Source organism: Oenanthe melanoleuca, chromosome 2, assembly GCF_029582105.1.
Source record: "Oenanthe melanoleuca isolate GR-GAL-2019-014 chromosome 2, OMel1.0, whole genome shotgun sequence".
Lineage (NCBI taxonomy): Eukaryota > Metazoa > Chordata > Aves > Passeriformes > Muscicapidae > Oenanthe > Oenanthe melanoleuca.
Genome location: NC_079335.1, coordinates 80,095,251 through 80,120,635, shown reverse-complemented (window position 1 = coordinate 80,120,635; position 25,385 = coordinate 80,095,251). Strand labels below are relative to the sequence as shown.

Sequence of the window (25,385 nt, the reverse complement as noted above, 5' to 3'; positions counted from 1 at the left end):
TCATTTGGAGGCATTGGTATGGGTATCTCACCAGTACATGCTCTTGCAATGCTGCAGCAGGACATTTTCCAAAAAAACATTTGTAGTTTTATGATGGGAGTACTGATAAATTAGCTGTATTCTAGTTAAAGACTTTTGTTAATGGGTCAGCTGTTTGCAACATTACTTCAGTGTCATTAACTTAGAAACCAGTTTTAACCAGTTATAGCAATTGCTTTCATGTAATTTAGGATTTACATAGTTTGAGGAAAAGAAGATTAGGTTAATGGGGGGGAAAAAATAGCTCTGCCTCCTCCCTTCTGGTTCCTTTTAGTAGCCTAAGCCTAATTTCCAGAAGTAAACTGCTACCTGTAAAGAGAGGCCCACAGTTTGGAGCCTGCCACCAGAATGCTAGGTGTTCCCAGAGCAGGTTATGGGCATCCTGAAACTTGGAAGGGGGCAAGCACCTCCTTCAGCAGCCTCTGACCCAGCAGAATCAGAGGTGTCTGTCAGGGTGGGACTGATCAGCTCAGGTACCTGCCAAACAGCTTTGCTCACTTTTGAGTCCATCATGAAGCTCCTAAATTATCTGGATTTTATTTGGTCCAACCAGCACACAGCTCTCTGCATCGGGAATGGGCAGGTGCTCTGTTCATAAGATTCTTTTGCTCTCTAAAAAATTACTAATGTTAGGTTTCTCCATTGCAAAATTGAAACTCTATTAATGTGAAAGTATAAATGCCAGATGTCATGTATTTTCATTGTTTTCTAGAAGATTGAAATGTACCTGAGTGTTTGAAAGGTAAATGCAAGAAGACTTATCTTACTTTAATTTCTTTCTGTGAGTTTTAATAAGCTCTTTTAATAGCTGTGGCCCTAAAGGAAGGTCGATGATCTGACTTTGCTGGGTTTTTTTCTTTGCAGCCTTTTCCTCATTGTTCTTGTGATTTCAGACATTATGGCTTTGGTAAGTTGTTGCACATTCTCTTCAAATAAGATCAAGAAGCAGAGTGTTCTCCTAATTCCATCAAGAGAGATCTGAATTTGTTTTAGACTTCAAAGTTTTTCTAACTAGGGCAGAGAATTGGATTGAAATTCTAGCATAACTTAGAGATAAAGCTCTTCCAATCACTGCTTTTCAAATTTCATGTAATTAATGCTTCTGAAGAAGCAATGTTCTTACAATAATAAGAGACAAAAATGAAGTAATAAGTTAACATTTGGAGTTCCTCATGTGCTTTATGAGCAAATTCCTTGAAAAAATTAAACAAGAATATCAGTTTTAGCTGTGTGCAGGGTTTAGTTAATTGTTCAGGAATTCTGAACCTTTTACCCATACCAGCTTCTCTTGAAAAAGAGAGGAAAAGGAGAAATGCTTTACCCACCAGTTATTAGAGTTGGAGCTCAGCAATATACAAAAAGACACTTTGTGCCTTTTGTAATAAGCTGTTAGGAAATGCTATCTTCAGAAAGCCTGTATCCACAAACCAAGCTAGCCAAAACAACCCAAAGCTGAACAATCCCCCAACACAATTTTTGCAGATTAAAAGTATGTTTTTGTTGCCCACTCCAGCTGTCTTCAAATCAGCAAGCAGTGACACTGGTAAATAGAAACCTTTTCAAATCAGCAGGTAGAGCTGGTGTTGTTACTTTATACATGCTGGTTTTGTTTTGTCCTTTGGAGTAAACATTCTTGATCTTATTTCCTAGTATAGTGTGATCTGTAAATATCAATTGATAGGGAAAGCAGCAAGTAAAAACTATATAATTGTTCATTTGTCTATAGAGTGAGAAAGGAGAAGGTATGGTTGTGTCAAATTTCAAATAAGTGTATGTGACTAATCTGCTTTTGGGTAACTTCCACAGGAAAAGCAATAATATACCAATAAACCACATTCATAGCATTTCACTAATAAAATCAGTTTAATTAAACCAAAAGAAGACTACAGGTATTCATGGGTGCGTAGCAAGTCCCAGTATATCCAGGTCTTATATCTCATGTGTTCTCCTATTTTGGTTTAAGTATTTTTAAACAATTAGCAGGTATGTACTTGGTGTACAAAGAAAAAAAGATTACCAAAGAGGTTTGTAGGAGATATGTGGAGCTTTGTCAAAAAAGAGAAAGTAGGAACTAAATCAAGAAAAGAGAAAGTAGCAGGACCAAAAGAGACCACCTTTATAGTCTTAAATCAATGAGGCCACCAACTAGAATTAGGAGAATTCACTAATAGATAGGTACTGTCTTTTCACAACATTATTCCCACTTTACAGGTGGAGAACTGCCAGAGTTGCCCAAAGACATTTGTGTTGAAATTCCATAAAAGCTTTTAGGCTCTATGCATTATTTGGCATGTTGTTATTTCAAACAATAAGGTGGCTTAGCTTTTCGTATTGAAAAAGTCCTGGTATTTCTCTGTTTTTTGCAAGCCAAGCTGGACAGAGCTTAGTCCATCTCTTGATGTTTTTGTTTGATACCATGTTAAATCTGTTTCTGGTTCCTAGATTATTCTTGTCTATGGTTCAAATAGTCATTCCTGGAAAGGTCTTGTACTTATTCTGTGTGAAGAATTAGACATTTAGAATAAGCAGCCTGAAGAATTTGGGGTTTTACTTTTGGTTTCAAATTGTGCGGTGTTAATGTACTAATCAAAGTTCTTTTATTTCCTAGCATTTTTTCTTTTTGGTTAAAGATTATGGTAGCTGGCTGGATATTGGCACAAGGTACAGTACCTTTTTGCTTCTGTTGCATTTTTAAAGCTTTATGGGTTCATACTGTTGTTTATCTACTCATAACTCTTATAATTTTTTCCAATTATTCTGCTTAATGAAATGCTTCAGGGATGTTCCACATACTTTAAACACATGTGCACACATATGTATACATATCCCAAGCTGAAACTTGTGTCTTAAAATCTGTGCCAGGGCAACACAGAGTAAGTAATAAGTCCAGCATGGCAAGAAATACAGTTAGTAAGATTTGTTTGAAGAGTATTTACACAAAAAGTATTTTAATTAATGTTTACCTTTTAATTAGTTGTAATCACTGTTAAAATAACAATTTATTGAAGTTGTTAATTATCTTGTATCCAGTTAAGTCTCAATATACAGTTCACTGTGAATTAGTGAACCCTATGTAAATAGGTTGGTGGCTACCAAGGCCCATGCACTTTTCCTCCCTCTAGTTGGGGAAGAGTTTAGCATTTAAACATAGCAATCCAAGCTAAAATGAGAGAATTTGTTTTGCATCATGAGTCATATTAATGTCAAATACAAGGAATACATATTTCAAATTTACCCTCCCTGAGTTGTGGAAATAGATAAAATGCTGTAATAAGCTTAGTAGGGAATGTGTTCTTACTAATCCAGCCAATCTGGTCACTTGACACTGTTATTTAAACAGAAGCTGAATAGTGACCCATTGTTAATATTCTGTTTAGTCTACATATGCTCTGTGCTTTGCTTTTGTGAGCCCTGACATTCCCAGCAGTCTGTGGACACACGTGTTCTGCCTGCTCTCTGTGGAGGTTCCAATTCCTGCTCATTATTACCTTTTGAAAGTTCCTGGTGGGCAGAGGTACACTCAGATCAAATAGTGAAAATGTCACTTTAGCATCACACTTTCTTGCTATGGTCAGTTGATGATAAGTCAGAGGGCTTTATCCTTTGGTTTGAATTCCTCTGCAGATTAATAAGGATATTAAAGCCCTCAGAAAATTTCTGTTCTGTTGGGCAAGATTTTTTTAATTGGGAGTTAGTGAAAATATAAATTGTCACAAGTACCCAGAAACTTCCTCTCTGATACATGGTCTTCATAGCCAGAGCTTTACATCAGTAATGCACTGCTGGATCTGTTTCAGCTGGAAGGTTGCCTTATTCTGAAGAGTTTAGGAGAGCTCGTAATGCAGTAATTCTGCCTTTCCATGTGTGTGTTTTGATCACTGAAGAAAGCACTGAAAAAGACATTTTGAAAGAGTAATTTGTCATTAATTTTTAACATGGAAATGCATAATGTTCATGCAGCTTCTATCATTACTTTACTTTTGAGTGCTTGACTCTACCACCTATGTTATTTTATTGTAGTCTCTTTATATATGTTTTATATGTAGGTATGTGTATGCACATAAGAAAAATAATTAGGTTGCATGAGAAAGAAAGTAAAGCCATAGGTGTGGAGGGAGCTAAGTAGTCCTTTTATCTAGCATGAGCATTATTTTGGCACAACAACTTTCTCTTCTGAGGAGATTTCTTATGTGTAATCCTCAGGCTTGGCAAAATTAGCAGGCAACAGCAGATTTTTTTTTTTTGTTTGTTTGTTCCTGAAATGGAAGATGAGCTTCAAGGGGTTTTGGGTGATTCCCAAAACCAGTGGGAGTGAAATACTAACCTAGCTCTTCCCTGTCCTCCTGTTGCATGTGCAGTGACAGCTCTGTGGCAGTCTCATTGCAGTGTTGTCTGTTGGTGCTTTGACAGCCAAGTCTGAAAATACCCTCAGTTGACATTTTCCATGTTGCCAAAACTTACCTGAGAATTGTAGCAATCTAAGGGACAGCTGCTGTCATATTTTTCTTTTTTTCTTGTCACACTGATAGGAAGTGCATATGTCTGTGTCAGCAAAAATATCTGTGTTTGTGTTATATAACTGGTTACCACATCAGTAAAATGAGAGGAAATGCTGGAAAACTAGCACCTGCTGGAGATTCATTCCTCTAAAGTCTTTCAGAGTCCAGTGGTGTGTATGCCACATTTGTAAAGCTTCTCCTTAATCCTGTTTAGTGGTGATGGGCTTTCCATGGATTTTCTATTTACCACCATTGAAAAGTTCTGTATGTTCTCTCTCTTATTAAGAATACGCAAGTTGAGTAGGAGACTCATTAGGCAATATTTGGTTTTTCCAATAGCCAAGTTTCATGTAGATGAGCTGGCTTTAAATCCTTTGCAATAAAAAGACCTTCACTGCTTTTTCACCTTGATGTTTTCTTTCTTAGTGGATCTCATTGTTTGGAAGTAAAGTTTGTTTACTGAACTGACACTTTCTATTTTTAAAAATTTCACCCCTAACTCCTGTCTTTTACATCCTATTCTACTATGCCTTAACCATATGACATGATATTTTACCATGCCTCACATTTGCCTTTAACAATATAATGTCTGTATTTTCCCAGTGAAATTCACCATGTCACCTAAGTGTTGTCTTTGAATGGAAACAGATTTCTACCTCTTCCACTCTTCCAGTTTGTTAATGAAATGCTGAGCAACAACAGATCCAACATACAGTCCTGTATTACCACGTTCAGCAAACTATCAACGCACCACTGGTTCCCTCCTCTCAGTAAATTATCAATTACCATAAATATTTATGGCTTCTTAGAAAGTTTCAAAGCCCCTTTTCTTAATGACCATGCCAAAATCAATGTAAGCTTGTCTTCAGAGAGTGCTTTTCATTGTTTTGATATAATAAGGGGATAATAATCTTGCAGGGAATGCAGAACTCAAACAGCAGCTTACGCAAACTTTTAAGGTCTGCTAACCTTGTCCTCTACCTATATACCTTGAGATAACCTGAATTGCATCATATGCCCTAGAAGAACACACCATTACATTTCTTAAAAATAGTAATGTAATTTTCCTAGTGTTTTTGATGTATCAGTGTGTGGTACATGATCATGAGAACTTTTTTCTGACAGATCCTTTTATTTTTGAATAACAGCCAAATGGAATAGCTATAGCTTTTCAGCTTGTCACTAAAATAATCTCTCTTAAAAGGTGTGTTTGTCTATCTCTATCTGTAGATTTCCAGAGAGAGAGAGAGAAATAGCTTTTAAAGCCTACTATATCTTTATAGTATATGCACTTTGTAAATAGTTGTATAACCTGATGCTAAAGATAAACCTTAAAGGTTCTTTATATGGCTATTATACAGCTATATACTGACACATGCTGTAATATTCCTTCTCCTTATAGCTGCTGGAAGATAAAGATATGATCTTAACTGTTCTTCTGGAGTTTTAAAGGTCAGGGGCCATAAATAAAGCACAAAAATGGTTTTTTTAGGTTTTAGAAATAACAGAATCGATTTCAGAGTTGGGGTGCTGGGGCTTCTAGGTAAAACTGTTAAAACAAAAGTTTTGTGATTTGTTTTTAGTGAAACTGAGGAGAGAGGTGTGGCATCCTGGCTAGAAAAGCAGGTCACTTAAAATTCAGAATATAAATCTGGGGTCTCAGTGCTTGGGAACAGTTCAAAGAGCATGTCCTGTAGAAATAATGTCTCCAGACTCTTTTGGAGAGTGCTTGTCCAAGTCCTTGCACAAGTTGTTTTTGTTTTACTTATTTTGTTTCTAGTTTTTTTAATTGCTATGGTGACTTATTCCATCTTCTTGTGTTTCCAGCTTCTAATCAGGTCTGTCGTCTTAGGAATTAGCCTGTCTTGGAAGAAAGCCAAGTTTTGGGGCCAGATTGATTCCCACCACTTACCACCCTCATTTTTTTTACTATCTTATATTCTTCTTGTCTTTGATTCATCTTTTTTTTCTCACCAACATACACTTTCACAAAGCCAGAGGTGGTAGTACCTTATATGTTCTCCTTATGGTTTCTTGCCACTGAAACTGGTGTGTTGCTCCCACCACCACCAGCTTTGCCTGTTGACATTGATCCATGCATGGAGCACTCACCTTTCCATTGAACGGTGCTGTCTTACTGTAGGTCATCCATGAATCCCCCACACCTACTGCCTCTGCCATCTCATCCTTTATAAGTATTGCCCCACTGTGCCCCGTTATGCTATTCTCTTGTACCTGTTTAATGGATCTTCTTCCACCACATGGATCTAATTTGCCTGGAGCCTAGAGTCTCACTCCTCCTTCTCATTAGCTCAGGTTTGGTTTGTGATGCAGAAAGCTTGTTTTGAGAGCTTGTTTTACCTCCTTCACTGTAACTACAGATCCATTCAAGGGTGCAGGTTCTGAATTGTATAGGTATCAAGATTTGACACTCCTGTTGTGGCATATACCTGTAAGAGTCTTGTTTCCTTGTTTAAATACAGCATTACCCCACCCTAAGAAGTAATTTACCAAGTAGAGCTGACCACAGGCAGTGCAGTACCAGTTGCTGAGAGCCCCAGAGCAGCTAGCTGTTTATAATTACATGATAAGTAGATTGGAATTGTTTTTATTGTGCTCTGTGGCATTATATATATATATATATATATATGTGTGTCAATGTCTGATACTTTATTAAAGGAGCATAACTATGCAGATTTTTGCAATATGGCAAGGGAGGAGTGTGTGTAATACTCTTCGTTACAGATGTATGGAGGATCCAGGCCCTCAATTGATGGGTGTCTAAGCAGAGTTTGAAGACACCTTTTTGCTTTGAGAAAGCCCCTCCCTATGCCACATCAAATCAGTGTCTGAAGGAGCTCCTTTTGGGGGGTGCACAGGAACTGAGATGCCTCTCTGGGGACCATGCATGGTCTGTGATGTTTTGAGGTATCTGTGGGAATAAAGGCAGGGTCTTCATTTGGCCTGTGATTTTCAGATTTCTCATTCGAACTTTCTTTGAAAGTTACAAAGAAAGTGGTGTTTGCTGCTTACATGAAATACTAGAATTCTGGTGCCAGATGAGAAAGAAAGCTGAGGTGTTACCAGTAAGGCAGGAGACACTAAGTTTCCAGTTATTGACCAGAGTGGCTGTTCCCTTAAGAGCCATCAACCTTATCTACCTGTGGTGAATGTACAGTCCCCAAGGGCACATTTCACCATGAAGATAACTGTAGCAAGAGCTTGAGTTTCATCTGCCAATGTGTCCTTTCCCATGGACAACCGAAGCCAACTTTGTAACACACCCAGGTGGTCTTTCATGGGCAGCTCTTGAGGGAGTTTAACTTTGTTGTTGTAAATGACCTGTGAGCTATGAAGCCCAAAGTACATGAGCAGGTGACAGTAGGCTTTGTGCCTGACTTAATGCTCTCCCTGTGTCCCTTCTTACACCTTCCCCACAGAAACAGGACAGGAGCTTGGCCTTTGTAGATGTGCTGCTCTGCTGCTCATTGAGGTCTGAGCCTTTTTATGATGGTGGATTTTTCTAATTGATTTCCTAAAACTGTGTGTTTTAAGCTAGGTATTTGTGAGATGTTTTAGTCAGACTCAGCTGAAACAGCAAAATCTTACAGCATGCATCCAGTCTGTTTTCATGTTCTCCATGATTGGTCCTTTGGTCGCTGGCACCCCAGCTGTGGAAGAACCTTTTGGATTACTTTTATTCTCACATAGGTTAGCAGCCCAGCTTTGTTGAGAGCTGGTGCTTCTCCACTTCACAGGGCTAAATTGTGCTAGGCTAGCGCCAGAGTTGTCACAGTCCCAGGGTTGTGAGGATTGATAGCGTCGGCATTATGAGCTTTACTGCTCTTCTGTGGCTAAACTCTCAAACTGAATGAGTCCTCTGGCAGAAATTCCAGGTCATTAAGCCAGCAAGCATTCCTTGCAATCCCTTTTTGTGACTAAATTCAGGCTTCATCTGAAGTTCGTTTGTTTGTCCTAAAGAGCCATCTACTTTGGAATAATAGGTATGGATGCATCAGGAGGTATGGGTACCTCTGATGTCAGAATACTAGTTTCTTCACTAGTCCCAGGAAAAATCAAAGCCACATTGGATGCATAATGGACACGGGTGCAGTGGTGTTTCATCTGCAGCTCTGACCTGAAATGTCACTGGTTTTTGAAAAAGTCTGGTTTCTGAATGACTAGTGGTTTACATTAACAGTACCCGATTCAAATCTTACAGAATCACACAATGGTTGAGGTGGGAAGGGACCACTGGAGGTCACCTAGTCCAGCCTCCCTGGTCAAGCAGGGTCCCCCAGAACACATTACTCAGGCTTGTGCCCAGATGGCTTTTCTCCAGGGAAGGAGACTCCACAGCCTGTTCCAGTGCTCAGTCACCTGCACAGTAAAGAAGTTTTTCCTCGTGTTGAGGTGGAACTGCCCATGTTCCAGTTTGTGCCCATTGCCTCTTGTTCTGTTGCTTGGCACCACCAAGAAGAGCCATCCATCCTCTTGACACCCTCCCTTCAGATACTGGTAGACATTGAAGAGGTCCCTTCTCACTTGTTTTTAAAGTCTGAACAGGAGCAGGTCTCTCAGCCTTCCCTCTTAAGAGAGATGCTCCAGTCTCTTAGTCCCTTGATCTTCTTCTTAGCCCTCATCTGGACCTGCTCCAGGAGCTCCCTGTCTCTCTTGTACTGAGGATCACTGGACACAGCACCCCAAATGTGACCTCATCTGCAGAGGGACAGGGTCACCTCCCTTGACCTGCTGGCTCTTCCTAATGCACTCCAGGATACCTCCTTGGTCACAAGGACACACTGCTGGCTCATGGACAGCTTGTTGTCTATCAGAACCACAGGTCCTTCTCCACAGAGCTGCTCTACAGCAGGTCAGCCCCAGCCTGTCCTGGTCGTTGGGGTTGTTCTTCCACCAGTGCAGGACCCTGCATTTGCCTTTGTTGAATCTCAGGCAGTTCTTCTTTGCCCATCTCTCCAACCTGTCAAGGTCCCTCTGGAGGGGCTGCACAGCCCTCTGGGCTATCAGCCACTCCTCCCAGCTTTCTGCCATCAGGGAACTTGCTGAGGAGGCATCTGCACATGTGGATGTCGTGTTTGAATGAATGGTTTGTAATCCAGTTCTCTCATATGAAGGGAAAGTCTGCCTTCCTCCAGACGTTATCCCTGATCTCCTGGGTCAGGTATTCTTGAGAGCTAGCCTTGGCAGTGAAGACTGAAACAAAGAATGCATTCAGTATCTCAGCCTTTTCTGCAGCCTCTGTTGTAAGGGTCCCTGCTTCATTCAGTAGCAGGCCCACATTTTCTATAGTTTTCCTTGTGTTATTGATGTCTTTGAAGAAGCCCTTCTCGTTATGCCTGACATCCTTAGCCAGATTTAATCCCAAATGGGCCTTGAACCCATTGAACACAGAAAGCTGCATGTCCTGGATTGAATCTTAGTCTGACCCTAAATAGCCTGTCTGTAACACCAGTGAATCTCAGGTAACAGAATTTGAGCAAGTGGAGAACAAGCTCCTGCCTGTTAGCCTTTTAATCATTGGTGGCTTCAGAGCATCCTAACCCAGAAGCTGCATTTTCTTATTGTGTTTATTATCCACAAGTTATCTCTTCTCTTTAATCTCTTTGCATGTGCTACCACAACAGAGAATTATATAGATTTTAGCAATGTTTAGTGAAAAAGTAATGGGGTTTTGGTTTTGTTATGTTTTTTTTTTTTTTCTCCTTAAGGCTATTTGTCACTAGAATAGTGTTTTTTCTTTAGAAAATTTGACTTCATCTGACATAAATATCTGAGTTGTCTTATTTCCAAGGAATGTCTACTTAATGGCAAGTTCTCTCTAGATTCTGTGTTATAGTTGACAGCAAATTAAAGTTTTGCAATTGTTTCACTCACGTATACTGAATTATCCATTTGAATTAAAAGTACACCTGGTACTCTTATTCACTTGATGTGCACTCAGTTGTGTTTTCTGTTGTCCCCACCATTTTATTTTGTCAGAGACTTGGGTTTTTACATGTCTGCTGTAATACTTGTCTTTTAAGAGCAGTGTATATAAAATTACATCCTAGGTGAAAATTAGGCCTGCTTAAAATGAAAAAAAAAAAAATATTCAGAGGGTTGTTTATGTCAGGTTTTGTTTTTTTTTTCTTTACTCTGTGAATTTGTATTTTTCTCTCACTTTTTTTATCTGTTTCTTCCTTGCAGCATCAGCCACTATGTGCTGGTGATGTCACTGACCATATTTATGATGGTGATGAATGGACTGGCCCAGCTGTTAACTACACAGAGACTTGGACTTTCCAGAAGGACTAAGCACCATTCCACATGATAAAGCATCCTCAGGTTTCCTCTGAACCAACCTCCAACTCTGGAATGTAAATAAGGGTTAATGGACTAGAGTGCCAAAATCCCATCCAGCCATCAGAGTGCTGTGCTGATACAGATTAAATGCTGTCACATGACTGAAACTTGCATTTGAGGGTTGCCATTAAGACACCAATGGGAATATGGGAATAAAAAAGCCTCTCTTTATTTGTCAAGTGTACATATTTCTTGCAAATGAAAACAGCAACAAAATTCTTTTTAATATACATAGGCAACTGTCTTTTAGGTTGGGTTTTTTGGGGAGGTGGGTTTTTTATTTTTTTGTTGTTATAACTTGGCTGCCAGCTGTGTATTCACACACACACTCATTAGGAGCCTGCAAAGTTCTAGCTTCATTTCATGCCTCACCTAAACACCTCCCAGACTAAGGCATGAATGAAATCAGTCTGGGCAGATCACTGGTTTGTGTGTAACTGATGTGGCCCATACAGAGGAATATATCTGCAAGGGCTGTGTCAGCATGCCTGTGAGAATATCATGAGGCAGGTTAAGGCTGGTGTGCTGTGAGGCTGTTGCTGTAAGACATCTTTCAGCTCATCCTGCTGTGAATTGCTGCTGCTGACTGTGCTCTCCTGCTGCTTCCTGAGCTTGGGCAGGCTGAGCAGTATGACACTCAGGTAGCTGATCCAAATGAAAAGGAACCTGTTTAAATAGCAGTCAAATTCCCTGGGCCAGCTCATGACAGGGTGGTCAGGAAGGTTAGGGCTGATTGTTTCCATAGCAGCCCAGAGTTAGATCAGCATAAAGAGGTCATGAAAGTGCAGCTGGAGTTGCTGGTTTGCAGAAAGTGATGCCATGTGGAGGCGCTTTTTTTTTTTTTTGTTTCCTTGTCTTTCTTTCCACTTGTGTTCTGCCCCTGATTACAAGTATCAGTAATGCCTGCACAATGAATCTAATGCAGATTCCCTGTGTAATGATTACGAGTGAGATTCGAGGAAAAGAAAAAATGTTGCTCATTCTGGCCCATTCTGTGATGGCATCACTAAAATTTGTGCTATGTAATATCCCTGTGTCACACTCCCAACTAGCAGCCAGGCCTTTCTGTCTGGGAGCTGATACATATGGTGCATGATGCTGGCAGCCAAGGTTAGACATGCATCATGAGGGCTTCTCCAATGCTCTTTCCACCCATCTGGCATTTGGCCACGGTCACATGTCTGTTAGACGCTGAAATCTAGTCATCCCTCTGCAGGAAGTTTGGCTGGGAAAAACCGGTCACAAACTTCCATCTGCTTGTTGGGTACTAGAAAAAAATGGCATCATGGGCCTGCAGTCATCCATGCAGCTTCAGAGTGCCTCGTGAGAGTGTCTGAGCACTGCTAAGGGAGTAATTTTTTCCACTAGGTGGTGGTCCAGTGGTCTTACTGGGCATCTTGCCTCACAGCTGGCCTCAGTCACAGAAGATATTTTGCATTTGCTACAGGCTGTACCTGCAGATTGCATGCCTAGAGGTGCCTGGTGCTGGTGGTTGTTACCCTATAGCCAAGGCAAGGAGCAACCACAAGCAGCTGGAAAGTTGCCACTATGGCAGAGTCTGTGTGTAGGCATGGGACTGTGCCACACTTGTTCCAGGATCCAGTGTGTGTCAGCTATGGAGAGCTATCCTCACCTCAGCCTCACTCTACAACTATCTACAGCATCATTGTGGTTGCTTACTGTGTCCTCAGCTTTCTGTGACCTAGCTGATGTCTTGAGGCCTGTCCACAGTGCTGTCCCTTCAGTACACAAAACCCTAAGCCATTGACCACCCCAGTCTCCATTGCTGGAGTGACTGCTTTGCAGAACTAGTGTTTGTAGAACAAATTCACTCAGGGGAGCAGCTGAACAGCTGGCATTGATGTGATCTGAAGAAATTGACTGAAAAATTGGGAATGTGGGACTCACAGGGCTGCCACCCTTAAGTCACACCTTCTGCAAGCTCATCAAAATTGCTTGTTATCTATGACAAGAACAAGTGGATGTACCTACTTATTGGGAGGTACATACTGCTGGCACTGCAGGGTCCTTAGGAGAATGCAGAAGAGCTCAAGCCTGATGCCTTTTTTTTTACCACAGGGGGCTGGTAATAAAGCAGCATCTCAGCCCATTGCATCTGGTGCTGCTCGTCTGTGGTAGTAGAAATGATCTATATACTCTGGTATGCAGGCAAGTGTGAATGAACATGCTAAGTACAACCTGCATCAATTACTCTTGCTGCTTATGGTTTCCATAGCACCTTTTTCTACAAAGTGAGTTTTGTTTCTTACATCCTTCTTGAAAGAGAAGAAGGGGGATAATGAGCACAGGGGAATATTTGCAATACGTGTTGTTTTTCCCCAGTGCTGTTCTGCAGGGGTTTGTTCTTGTTTGCCACTTGCTCTGGTTGGGCCATGGTGGTAGCAACCTCAGCTGTCCTTTCCCTTTCTCCTTCCTTGCATCTCTGTGCCATTTGTGAATTCAGTTTCTATCAGAGGCCATGGGAGTGCTGGAGAGCAGCTGTCATGGAGAAGCAGGATTGGCTGTGCTATTCTCACATCTCCCGAGGGGAGGCTCTTGCTGGAGTCTTGGCCTGCACTTCTGGGTTGACTCCAGAATGGAGAGGTGTCAAAAATTCTTCCACTCAGCTACTTTACACAGCCCCATGGGGTGTGTGACAAACTCTACTCTTCCCTCCCACAGATGTGTGTTCTCCAGAAACAAATGGCATCAGCAGTAAAACGTCCTCCCCAACCTTGGCAGCTAAGGTTGGGAGTAAGATTTTGTGTTTGGATGGGTTTAAGCATTCTTTTGTTCTACTTGTGGGTCTTCAAGCATCGTTATCCCCCTGCATTGGGTCCCCACAGGATTCAGTCCACAGAAGGGGGGTTCTGATCCAGCAGAGGCTTCCAGCACACATGAAGGCAGAATGACCCCAAGCCCTTCTGCCTGCCTTCTTTCACCTGCAGCAGAGCTGCACACTCTGACTCTGGAGCAGGTGAGGCTCCAGAGAGTGAAAACCTTAGGCTGGAAAAAGCAGGTAGATTGACATTGTTATTTATGCCAAGGGTGGAACAGTTTTTTTATTTTTTTTTTAATTAAAAATCTGTGTAAAGCTTCTATCTTCTTGATTTCAGATCCATGGATCCCTGAAGAGCTAATCATAAACCTAGAGTGCCCATCAGGTGGTGTAAAGCAAGAGAAACTGTACTGAAGAGCAGCTGATACAAAGGTCTTGTAATCTTCAGCACTAGTAATTGTTCTCTGCTTTTTTATCAAGGCTGTGCACAGCGGCCTTTTGATATCTGCCCAGGGAGTGAGCTATTTCTTCAGAAAAGATGAAGCTTAGATTGTATCAAGACCTCTTATGACTCAAACCAAATAACTTCCCCTTCTCCCTCACAGAGTAAATCAGATTTTACAAGCTTTGGCAATTTCAATGCAGGCTGTGCCTGTTAGTTCTAAGTCTGGTACAGTCTCCACATTCTTGAATGAGAGCAAAGATATGAATGAACATTTATGGTCTCAACCAAACCTTAAACTGCAGTGTTTGGTTTGGAGAAGCAACAATGCAAATGTTTTTTCAGCTCTTATCACCCCAGCTAATCTGTAAGGATCTGATGCTCATTACTTCTCCAGATTGTTTGTGTGAATCCTGCAGTCCCTCTTCCTGTGGCCTTGGAGTGGTGGGGGTACTTCTCCCTGATGTCTTTGGCAAAAAGGCTGAGAGCATGGACAGTGTCATGCTTCTGCATCTGGTAGATGTGGGGTTCTGTGAGCAGGAGCCAGCTGAAGAAAATATTTTTGTGAGCTGTAGTTGTGGTGGGGGGGGAGAACTTCTGTCTTGCATCTGCTCTGGGGTGTGCTGTGTGTCACTGTGGTGGGACATTACCAGATGCCTGTTTCTCCATCATCACATGGCTTCATCCAGCCTGAAGGTGAAAAACCATCTTCTCCTGTGTATTGTTGTTGGACAGCTGCTTTGTGAGCTTCTGTGACTGGGGAAGGTCTGGGAACCTGCCTTGCAGAGCTGCCAGGTGTGTGGTACAGCCCCAGATCAGTCCTGGCTATCCATCCATGAGATAGGGTTCCTGGTGAGCTAGAACTGACCATCACAGCAGCTGGTGGTCAGCAAGTTATTTGCAGTTCTCTCTGGTCTTTCTTGATTAGTTATGTTCATACGGATGTGTAGTGTTGAAACCAGTTCATCTGCTTACAGAGGCTCTGTATTCAGCTGCTTCCTGCAAGAGCTCCCTCTTCACCCCAGGGCAGGGTGCAGTATTTTAACATTTGAGGACTCAAAAGAGGAAGAAGAAGGCTGAAAGCATGCCACTCTCCCTCTTCCCATGACCTTTGAAATCAAGCTTGTTGATATTTTAATTATTTGTTTATTTATTGACTTATGCTTGGCATAACTTTCTAACTTTGAAGGTATAAATATAATAATATAAACTGGATGACAACACAACTTGTTTTGTTTGCATTTCGTTTTCCATGTGAGTTGTAACAGTAAGTGCCTCTAGTGTTACCTAAAGGGAGGTTGACTCTAAGGTTTACCTTTTGCTCAGGTCAGTACTGCTGACAAACCTGTTAATGGCTGGATATCAACCAGTGCTTTCTCTGTGATGGGGAGAAAAAGCACCAGACCAAGTTCCCTCCAGCCATCTATGACTGCAGTGGGATACAGCCAGGAATGTAGCTCACTTGTGCTCTGAATTTCCTGCCATCTGCACCCTCCTTCTCGGGGTGTCCCCTCTGCTGCAGGGAGGTCCTTCCTGACCTGAATTGTCCTGTGACCCAGTGTACAGCCACCAAGCCCTGCACACCCAAAGCTGGGGCCAGTGGCTGAGCAAGGGCCAGGGTAGCGTAGAGTCAGGCCTGGGGGATTTAAATTTAAACCACTGCAAAAGCAATCACACCTGGATTTTTGCCTGGAAGTGAGAAGGGAGGAGAAATATGAGAAAGCCATGTGTCACTACCCCAGCTCTTCACTGTTACCACTGCCTCCTCTTCCTTCTCGAGGGGTTTGCAGCTCCAGCAGTACCTGCCCAAGCCTGACCCCAAGCTTCAGCAACCACAAGCTGATCCAAAGGGCACATGTCCAGTAACAAACATTGTACAATTGAAACGCTGGCATTTAGGGCTGGGGAAACCTCTGCCCAAGACCTAGACTCCTCTAATTAAACTTAGCTTATCGCTCATGTGGAAGTGCTGAAGGACAAGGCATTCTCAGTGCAGTTCTCATATTGACTTTCTGTGGAGTAACCTTTATATATCTCAATAAATGTGGCCTTTTAGTGATGGACATCATTATTCTGCCTTCTTGGCATGTGAGGCAGGGCAAGACAAAAAGCTGCAGAGTAATTTCAACAGAGGCTGAAATTTGGTGGTGTGAGTCCCGGTGAGCACACAAGCAGAGACCAACTCTGAAAATGCTGTGATTTTATTTTTGTATCAATTTCCATATTAAGTTAAGAGACACTAGAACTTACTGTACAAAGCACTGCTATCCAGAACTATATTTAGCTGCTCAGATATTTGTGTCTCCATATCACCAGATCTCCAGAAGTGAGTGGATATTTTCCATCAAGGGCTTGTTATATCTGACCTACTGTGAAAGGAAAATATCTGTTTCACCACCATGCATTTTTTCATATAAGTGGTATCTTTTTTCTCTGTTTCTTCTAACCTACTTTAACACATTATATTTCCTTTAAAATGCTACAAACTTACTTGCTTTAATGTAACTTGGTAATTAACTGGTAGTTATAGCTGAAGGAAGAAATTAATATGCGTGTCATTTTTAAAGAATTACATAGTGCAGGAAAACCTCTTAGTATTTGGGATGATGGCCAAATCTCCATCCAGGACCTGAACAGAACACAAGCCTTCTGAAATTTGTCTGAGGCTCCTTGTTTCCTGGGACATTATTTCCCCACCAATCCCAAAACAGCCATGCAGTGAAACCTGCCTAAGGTTTCTTTTTCCCAAGCATGAGGGTTTCCCTTGAGGGTCTCTCCTGCTTTTGCTTCTCCAGTGATCTGTGTCCTGTTGGCCCAGGACCTGGCCTGCCAGCCTGACTCTGCAGGAGAATCCTGGGTGCATTTTGCAGTCAGTGCCGAAACCCAGGGACGAGTTTTGTCCTGTTCGGTGGGTCATGGTGGCAGCCAGTCTATCATGGGAGAGTCCATTTGTTTACTTTGCTGCTTCTTTGTTTGTTTAGGAGTTGGGTGGCTTTTTAAATTTATACTTAAAGCTTGAGGTTTAGTATTTTTCAAGTAATGATTGTGAGACCAGCTGTCGGCATTAATTTGCTTTAATATGACTCAATCTGAGCAGTGTTCAAGCTTCCTCTTAGAAAATGTAGCTGATTGCAGGGATTTTTTTTTTTTCAGGCAGTTTGCTTGACAGAGAATAAATTTTTGCAGAAAGTTTCTCTACAGAGCAAGGGAACAGACTCTGTCATTTTCCCTTTCTGCTGCTCATTTCTTGCAAAAGTACCTGACATCTGGGGAAAAGCAGCCTTTTCATTAGTGGGTGCATGAAAGGCCCACGGGCAGGAGCACAGAATAACTGGCTCTGCAATTTATAGACTAATTGTGTTTTAAGGCTCTATTTCAGTGAGGCACCATTGCTGCCTATCATTCCAATAAATATATTGGAACTGAATGGCAGTAACTATATTTTCTCTCCTTGTGGCAATTTTCATTCTTTGTGAAAAATCACAGGCAGCTGTGAGGTTTCTGAATTCAAAGCAACAGAGCACAGGTAAGTGGAGGTGACATTCCCCTGTAGTTCACAGCAATTAACCTCAGGAGGGAAAGAAAAATTAAAATGGTCACTGGTGTTTGGGAGAATTACCTTGTGATGCATTGCAAATACTCCTGTAGGGAGTGATTTAACTTAATCTGTGCCAAAGTTATGCAAATATGCTTATGATACGTTTGACAGCTTGATCCCTTTCTCACTCTGGGAGTGGAGGAGGAAGATGGATCGGTGTACACGCTTCTAGAGGCAAAATGTGTGATACTTGTCAGGTTAGAGCTAACTGGCATTATTTATTTGCTTACTTTGCAAGTCTGTGAATGTGCCTCACCATTAAGAAGACGAACACGGTAATGATTCTGTTTAATTAAGGGAGAAGTAACTTTCTTGCCAGTTCTAAGTGTCGCCTGATCTATCTGAGGTGTCACAGGACTGGAGAACTGCAAAGGGCTGAGGAAGCATTATTTGTGCTCAGTGCGTGGAGCTTTATGAAAGCAATTTACATATTTGCACACTGAAGCATAACTACCAGAACATAAGCAGGGTGATAAATGATTAACTATAAAAGATTGGCAGCTTGGGCAAAAATCCAGCAGAGCACTTAAGCATGTGCTTAACTTCAAACAACCTGGCCTTGCTCACAGTGTCAAGGCCTCTCTTAAGTTTGCCAATCTGCTCCTGCATTTTAGTTAAATGTATGCTTAAGTGACCAGGAGGACCAGAGTCTGGCTAAGCGAGCTTATAAACAGGAAAAGCTTTCTGCAGAATGCTTTTAAATTGGGGTGGCAGCTGTAAGCAGGACTGTAAACAGATCAGAGCTCAGCACAGATGGAGCATCCTGTTGATGAAGTGGGAATTCTCAGTTGCCTAGCACTTCCCAGACACAGGGCAAAACCAGAGGTATTGCAGCAAAAGACTAATCTAGTGTGCCCATTTCAGCACAATGTTTTGTGCATTTTGTTCTGGTTTGTTTTTAATTTTTGGGTACATAAACATGCTAAATATTTTATTGCTGTTCCATGAAAATCCCACTCTGCTTTGGCCAAATGTTGCTTTCACTGAATGGTTTAATTGAAAATGGGATTTGGCAAAAAAAAACCAAAAAAAACCCAACCAAACAAACCCCAGAAAACAAAGCCCCCAGCCTCCTAACAGTATTTTAATTTTCCAGTAATTTGAAACTCTTCTCCAACATTCATATTGCACCCACCAAGAATCCTGTTAGTAGCTTTGCTTCATCACAAGCCACTTTCTTTCATATATTTGGAAGCTCCTGAAGGTGGAGGTTGAAGAAGCTGCTCTGAAGCACAAGCATTAAGCAAAAGTTGAAGGCCCAGGTGAGGGTTTTTCTGATGGAGCTGGTTTTGGTGTCCATGTGACAACTCAGGAATGTTTCCATGCACCTGGATGAAACTGACCAAACGAGAACTACCAATGAATTCCACTGCTTTCTTCTTTCTTTCTTTTTATGTCACCACAGAGTGATACATGCTGCTATTGCATGTTCTTTCCATTTTGGGAAGCTTTTTGGCTCCATAATTAATTTTTTACAAAATTTATCTCTGCTGATATAATCTCTCTTAAACCATGTCTGAAATTCTTGGTGGTTGGGTGAAGCTTAATTAAAGTGTGTCAGTGTGATGTTGTCTTTCATTCAGGAGACAAGAAGGAAGATGATTATCTCCTTTTTTGGAATAAATGTGAATGGATTCAGTGCCCAAAACATAGGCTCTGGATAATTAAGAAGAAACAAAAAAAGGTGAAAATATTTTTCCAGGGCTCAAATTAAGCTCTAAGCAATAAGATTCTGTTACTGGAGTGTGCTGCTAACCTGAATAGCCAGGAAACAAGCAGGAAAAATAGGATCTAGGACATCCTGGAGACAGAAAAAAGAGGTGGAAATACAAATTGGAGAGAATGGCTGAAAATTCTCATAACGAATATGAGTGCAGGTGAGAAAATGATAAATTATCTCTGCTTTGATTCAAACTGTCTTCAAGGCTTTTGTATTTTTTTTTCTTTTCAAAATCAATAGGTTTGCATAAAATTACCTGAATCCCTCAGCAATTTCTCCTCCTAATGGACCTAACTTGAAAGATGCTGAACAATGATCAAACAGCATGAGACAGACCTACAGTGAAAGCACTCATATTTTTGTAGTTGGGGGGGAAGGGGGGGTGCTGGAGCTTTCTCCATATGTATTTAAAGCATCAAAATGAATTTTATGCTTCTGTAAGGCATGGACTTGGATATAAGCGAACAAGTGTCAAAATCTGCAGGAATTTCCTACAGCCCATGGAAGCCAATGGATTGAAAGGTCCATTAGCAGATAGATCAACAAAGTGCACTCTCAGGAGCATAAGTTAAAGGCTGGTCATTACAAATTCAAGTTTACATTTTTTGTAAGCCTACTATCCTTCCTTTTTTACAGCTGGGTTTAATATGCTGGATCTGTATGGAAGTTGTGGCTTTCCAGAATGTTATTGCAGGTGCTACATTGCTGCAGCTTTTCCAGGTAATGGTTCAGGTGACCACTGATTGTCTTCTCATGTGCAACCCCACCCACTCCCTCCAGCCAAATCCTCCAGTTCTCTTGGTTTCAGATTTGAAATCCCAGTCTTTACTCAAAAGTCTTTGTGCACTGGTCAACCCATGAATGTGGGCAGGAGCAACACCTGGTCAGAACTGAAGAGGGGAAAAACCACATTAATTTTCACAACACAACCAATCCTCCTGGTTCCTTGGGAAGAAGGTATATCAAGGTGGGTTTTATCACTGGCAAATTAACTTGAGAATTGGTGAGGGATGTGGAAGAGGAGTGGACAACTCTTCCATTACCATTATTGAGTGGTTGGCTTTGCTTCTATTACTAAAGGGAACTACATATATATATATGTATATACGTATATAGTGGGAGGATTTTTTGTCCTTTTCCTCTGGACTCAGACAATTAAGAAATCGGTAAATCACATAAATTCATACCAGGAGAGGCAAGTGTACTGTTTTCTGGTTTAAACCAGTCCTTTTGTGTTTTGTCTTGCCTGAAAAATCCTTCCTGTTTCTCAAATGCAGGATAAGTAGGCAATATATGTCAGAAAATATGTGATAATAAATGTTTAACTGCAGTTTTCCATTCCACATGCTGAAAGTAATAAAAGGGGGAGGGGGGGTGGAAATAGGCATGTTAATGATGTCCTATCATTATCATATTTTTTTAAGCTAGCATGGGAGGAGGATGCGTAATTACCTGGACAGAGACTGAGTATATTGACTTCAGCTATTCCTCAGCTGGAGCTGTTTTTCAGTGTGTGAGCACAAAAAGCTTTAAGGAATAATGCATAAAAATGCTATTATCCTTGGAAAAAGCAATATTCAGCTGTCTTGGCCATTATGTAGGTGAAAACACAATGGGTACCAGGACTGCTGAGTACATTTGCATGAGATTAGTTAAATCATCTAAGCAGAATGTCCTCCCTGTCTGTTTCACCCCATGTTCAGGTGCTGGGGAGCCTGGGAGCAAAAGTAGAAAGAAGATGCAACACTGCATGAGCACTTCCATTATTTTTTTCTGATCAAAGGGAAGGCACAAAAGGTGGGAAGGGACTGGCTAGTCATGGGAAATGTCAGTGGGGAAGTTAGGCACCTCTGAGTTCTGTCACAGCATGCAACTTTGCTGTAACTTGATAAAGCCACGTCTGGGACTACTTTTTTGAGCTTGATTAAATTTTTAACAAAATGACATGACATCAAAATTCCCTTTTCAATCCACAGCATTCAGTAGAAGGGTCAGTTCTCCTGTGAAATGAGAATTGTTTGAGAAGATGACCCATTCACACTTTACCCCTTCTCTGAAAGGTTAATAGCCTACCTGGACATGAGGGGCAATTTCCTTTGTACTTACAGCAGGAATCTGATCTCCGTTGGGGTTTCTGGGAATCTCAGTGATGCAAATAGCCCCCTCCAGCATCAACTTGAGTGCCGTTTGCCAAGTTGTGACCGCCTGGTGCTGATAAGGTACAATGTCACTTGCTGGAGCCAAGACAGACCCTTGCCTGTCTGGCACAGCACCGCTGATGGATGGGGCTCTTTCTCTGCGCTGCATTTGTGTGCTTCCAAAGCCTTTGCAGGCAATTTAGAGAATATGTCCTCAGGATGTTGTGCTTTGGAAAACAGGCATTGGGATTGGAGCATGTTAGCTCAGCTGCGGTTTTACTGGAAGTATGGGACATAAAATAACACAAAGGTTTTATTCGGCCATAGAGATGACTAAATAGAAGTACTTTACCACTTAGGGAGTGTTACATTCTTGTCGTGTCTCAGCGTTTTCAGATACAACAGATGAAACAAATTAAATTATGCAAGCACTAAAAGAATGCATTGTTAGCCCCATCTTTAACTTGCCCGCAAATAAATAAACACAAATAACTTATCTTGAAGATAATGTGGGTGGAATTTTTGCCTTATGCTGATCCATGGAACATATATCCATGTGTGTGCATCTCTAGCTGACCCATACACTGTTCCTGCTGCACGTGTTGCCTGCTGGGTTTCACAGTGTAGGAGAAACCACATGACTGCACATCCCCTATTTGTATTCCAGTTGTGTACAGCTTTGGCAATTTGTTTATGCAGTTGAATGTAGGCAATTATCAATAACAGAACCCGCAATAAGTCCCAATTAATGTTGCCTCAGGAATCTTCCTTTATGTTGTGCTGGTTTCTGTAGATTTAAACACTCAGCATTAATGATGCATTACTGTTGTTTTCGCTTGTGTTTTTGGGGACTTTTGGGGGCTTATTTGGTTTTATTCTTTTTTTTCTAAATGCAATGCTGTGTTTGCAGTATATAATCTCCCATTTATTTTGTTCTCTTTGCTCAGCAGGGACACTTTTTCCACTGACTCTTTATAAGACTTGTTCATGAGTACGAAAGCCATTTATCTTTATTAGTTGTGTATTTTGCTCATCACCTCTCTTGCATTTATGAATTAAATATTTATTGATTTTTTTCACAAAGAAGGATGCCCCATTGCTCAGTAAGAACAATTACCAGCAGCTATGCAGAGAGAACTGTAAGCAAAGCAAACCTTCATTACTTCTACATGCACTTCCATGTCAGAAGTGACAGAAACTGAATCTGTCTTGTAATGGAGATACTTGTAGGGCTATTTTCTTTCCAGGAATCTGTATAATGGGCTGTGAAAGAAGAGATTGCGTCTATTTGTTTTTTTCTATTTTTTGCTTTGTGATACACAAGCAAAAGTGAAGGAATTTTTTCTTCTCTTCCCCGCTTTTTGCTTGTGATCTCGTCAAACTGGTAGGTATTCATTCTGATATCATATGAAACCTATACAATTAAAACTGAAAGTGATTAGCTTGCTCTCAGTTTTTCATTAATTAATTTTAAGGCTCAAAGGATCAGTGTGGTCAGCAACCAGATATTGCTGCATGAAGCCTACAGCCCTGACTGGATCTTGCTGCAGGAGGGTGTGCAAGCCTGTGCTGGAAATGGTGTGTTCGTGTAGCATACAGGATAAATCCCCATCACCTCTGAAACAGGGAGATTGTTTTCAACCTAGATAATGTGCCCTCCAACTGCAGCCAAGGAATTTGATGCTGAGTCTCTGTCAAAGAAAGCAGTCACAGAAAATTACTTTTAAATTGTTTCCTCTCCCCAGCAATTGTATTGTTTGCAGTTATGTCCCATGAGCACAAGACCTTGTGGACCCTGGGAAGACTGTGCCTGTGCTCCCATCCCCTGGCTGCCTGGCCGTGTCCCTCAAGTGTCCAGGTAGGGGCCATCCAGACAAATAGAATTGCTGACCCACTGGCCAGTTGTGCCCAGCCTTGGCCATGTGCTTTTCCCTGGGATCTCTTATTCTCCCAGACTGCTCTGTATCATCAGTCATGTGGAAGTTCAATTATTTTTGAGACTTAGACCTCTGAGATTCCTTCGAATTCAGCTGAAATTGGCTGAGAGAGAGAGAGAGGCAGAGAGGGATGAAGTCTTTTCTCTGGCCTCTCAATGACCATCCTTCTCTCCCCTCTCTTATTGGAGCCCTTGGCAACTGGAAATTAAACACAACTTATTGCCCTCTGGCAGAAATCATCTAGGTGGATCACCCGTTTTTTTGGCACATGCACTTTATGATCCAAATTGGCCAAAACTAACCCTGTCCCACTGTTCACTATGGAATTCCTTGAAGTTGGAAGGGTGCTATGAAGACCTGAGCTTTGGCTTTTTTTTCCTCAGGCTTGATGGTGTTCAGGAAAGAAAGGAAGCTTCTGTGGGGTTGCTGGACTGGGTCTGTGTCTGGATCTTCATCAGGGAGTTATTTGAACAGATATAGTGGCTTTTTTTCAACTTATTTTTTTTCAGCTGGGCTGGCACCCCTGGGATCACTATAAGGGCAGACAAGGAAATGTGGGTGAAGGCCCTTTTGCCCAGCATCCTTCACTGAGGGATGCATTTTAACACTAGTAGAGCTAGCAAGCTTGAATGACTCCCATAAAAACACTTTTTCTTTTGCCAGTGCTTCGAGATTTGCTTCTCATTTTGAAGAATTAGAAACACAGGGAGGAAAAAGCCTTTCCTCAGCAGCACTGTTGACACAGCCACAGTTTTCATTATCTGCACTTTTCTTCCGTGGCAGCAATAATGTCACCTCCCTTGTCACCTCGGGGCTCTCCTGACACATCAGTCAAATGCCCAGAGCAAGATTGCCACAAAATGGCTTTTGACAGGAAGGGCAGCTAGCGCCCTGCAGCTGCGGCTGGCTGAGGACAGCAGAGGGGCCAGCGCTGAGGCGGTGTCAGACAGACACGGGGCCTTGCTCAGACACCGGCCTTGCTCAGGCACGGGGCCTTGCTCAGGCACAGGCCTTGCTCAGACACGGGGCCTTGCTCAGGCACCGGCCTTGCTCAGGCACGGGGCCTTGCTCAGGCACGGGCCTTGCTCAGGCACGGGCCTTGCTCAGACACGGGCCTTGCTCAGACACGGGGCCTTGCTCAGACACGGGGCCTTGCTCAGACACGGGCCTTGCTCAGACACCGGCCTTGCTCAGACACGGGGCCTTGCTCAGGCACGGGCCTTGCTCAGGCACGGGCCTTGCTCAGGCACGGGCCTTGCTCAGACACGGGCCTTGCTCAGGCACCGGCCTTGCTCAGACACGGGGCCTTGCTCAGACACGGGCCTTGCTCAGACACGGGGCCTTGCTCAGGCACCGGGCCTTGCTCAGACACGGGGCCTTGCTCAGGCACGGGGCCTTGCTCAGGCACCGGCCTTGCTCAGGCACGGGGCCTTGCTCAGGCACGGGCCTTGCTCAGACATGGGCCTTGCTCAGGCACCGGCCTTGCTCAGACACGGGGCCTTGCTCAGACACGGGCCTTGCTCAGACACGGGGCCTTGCTCAGACACTGGCCTTGCTCAGACACGGGGCCTTGCTCAGACACGGGGCCTTGCTCAGACACGGGGCCTTGCTCAGGCACCGGCCTTGCTCAGACACGGGGCCTTGCTCAGGCACGGGGCCTTGCTCAGACACGGGGCCTTGCACAGGCACCGGCCTTGCTCAGGCACGGGGCCTTGCTCAGGCACCGGCCTTGCTCAGGCACGGGGCCTTGCTCGGGCACAGGCCTTGCTCAGACACGGGGCCTTGCTCAGACACGGGGCCTTGCTCAGACACGGGCCTTGCTCAGACACGGGGCCTTGCTCAGACACGGGGCCTTGCTCAGACACGGGGC

The 25,385-nt window shown here is 42.5% G+C and overlaps 1 protein-coding gene across 1 annotated transcript in view; it reads left to right on the top strand.

Annotated features, from left to right (window-relative positions):
* The window catches only part of PIGN (phosphatidylinositol glycan anchor biosynthesis class N), a 96,946-nt gene extending 85,874 nt beyond the window's left edge, over positions 1–11,072 (top strand). The window contains exons 27-29 of the mRNA XM_056484351.1: positions 904–946; positions 2,648–2,700; positions 10,746–11,072. Of these exons, the coding sequence (XP_056340326.1) occupies positions 904–946; positions 2,648–2,700; positions 10,746–10,869 (220 nt within the window). The 3' untranslated portion in view covers positions 10,870–11,072. The remainder of the gene's footprint in view (positions 1–903; positions 947–2,647; positions 2,701–10,745) is intronic.
* Positions 11,073–25,385: the final 14,313 nt, after the last annotated feature.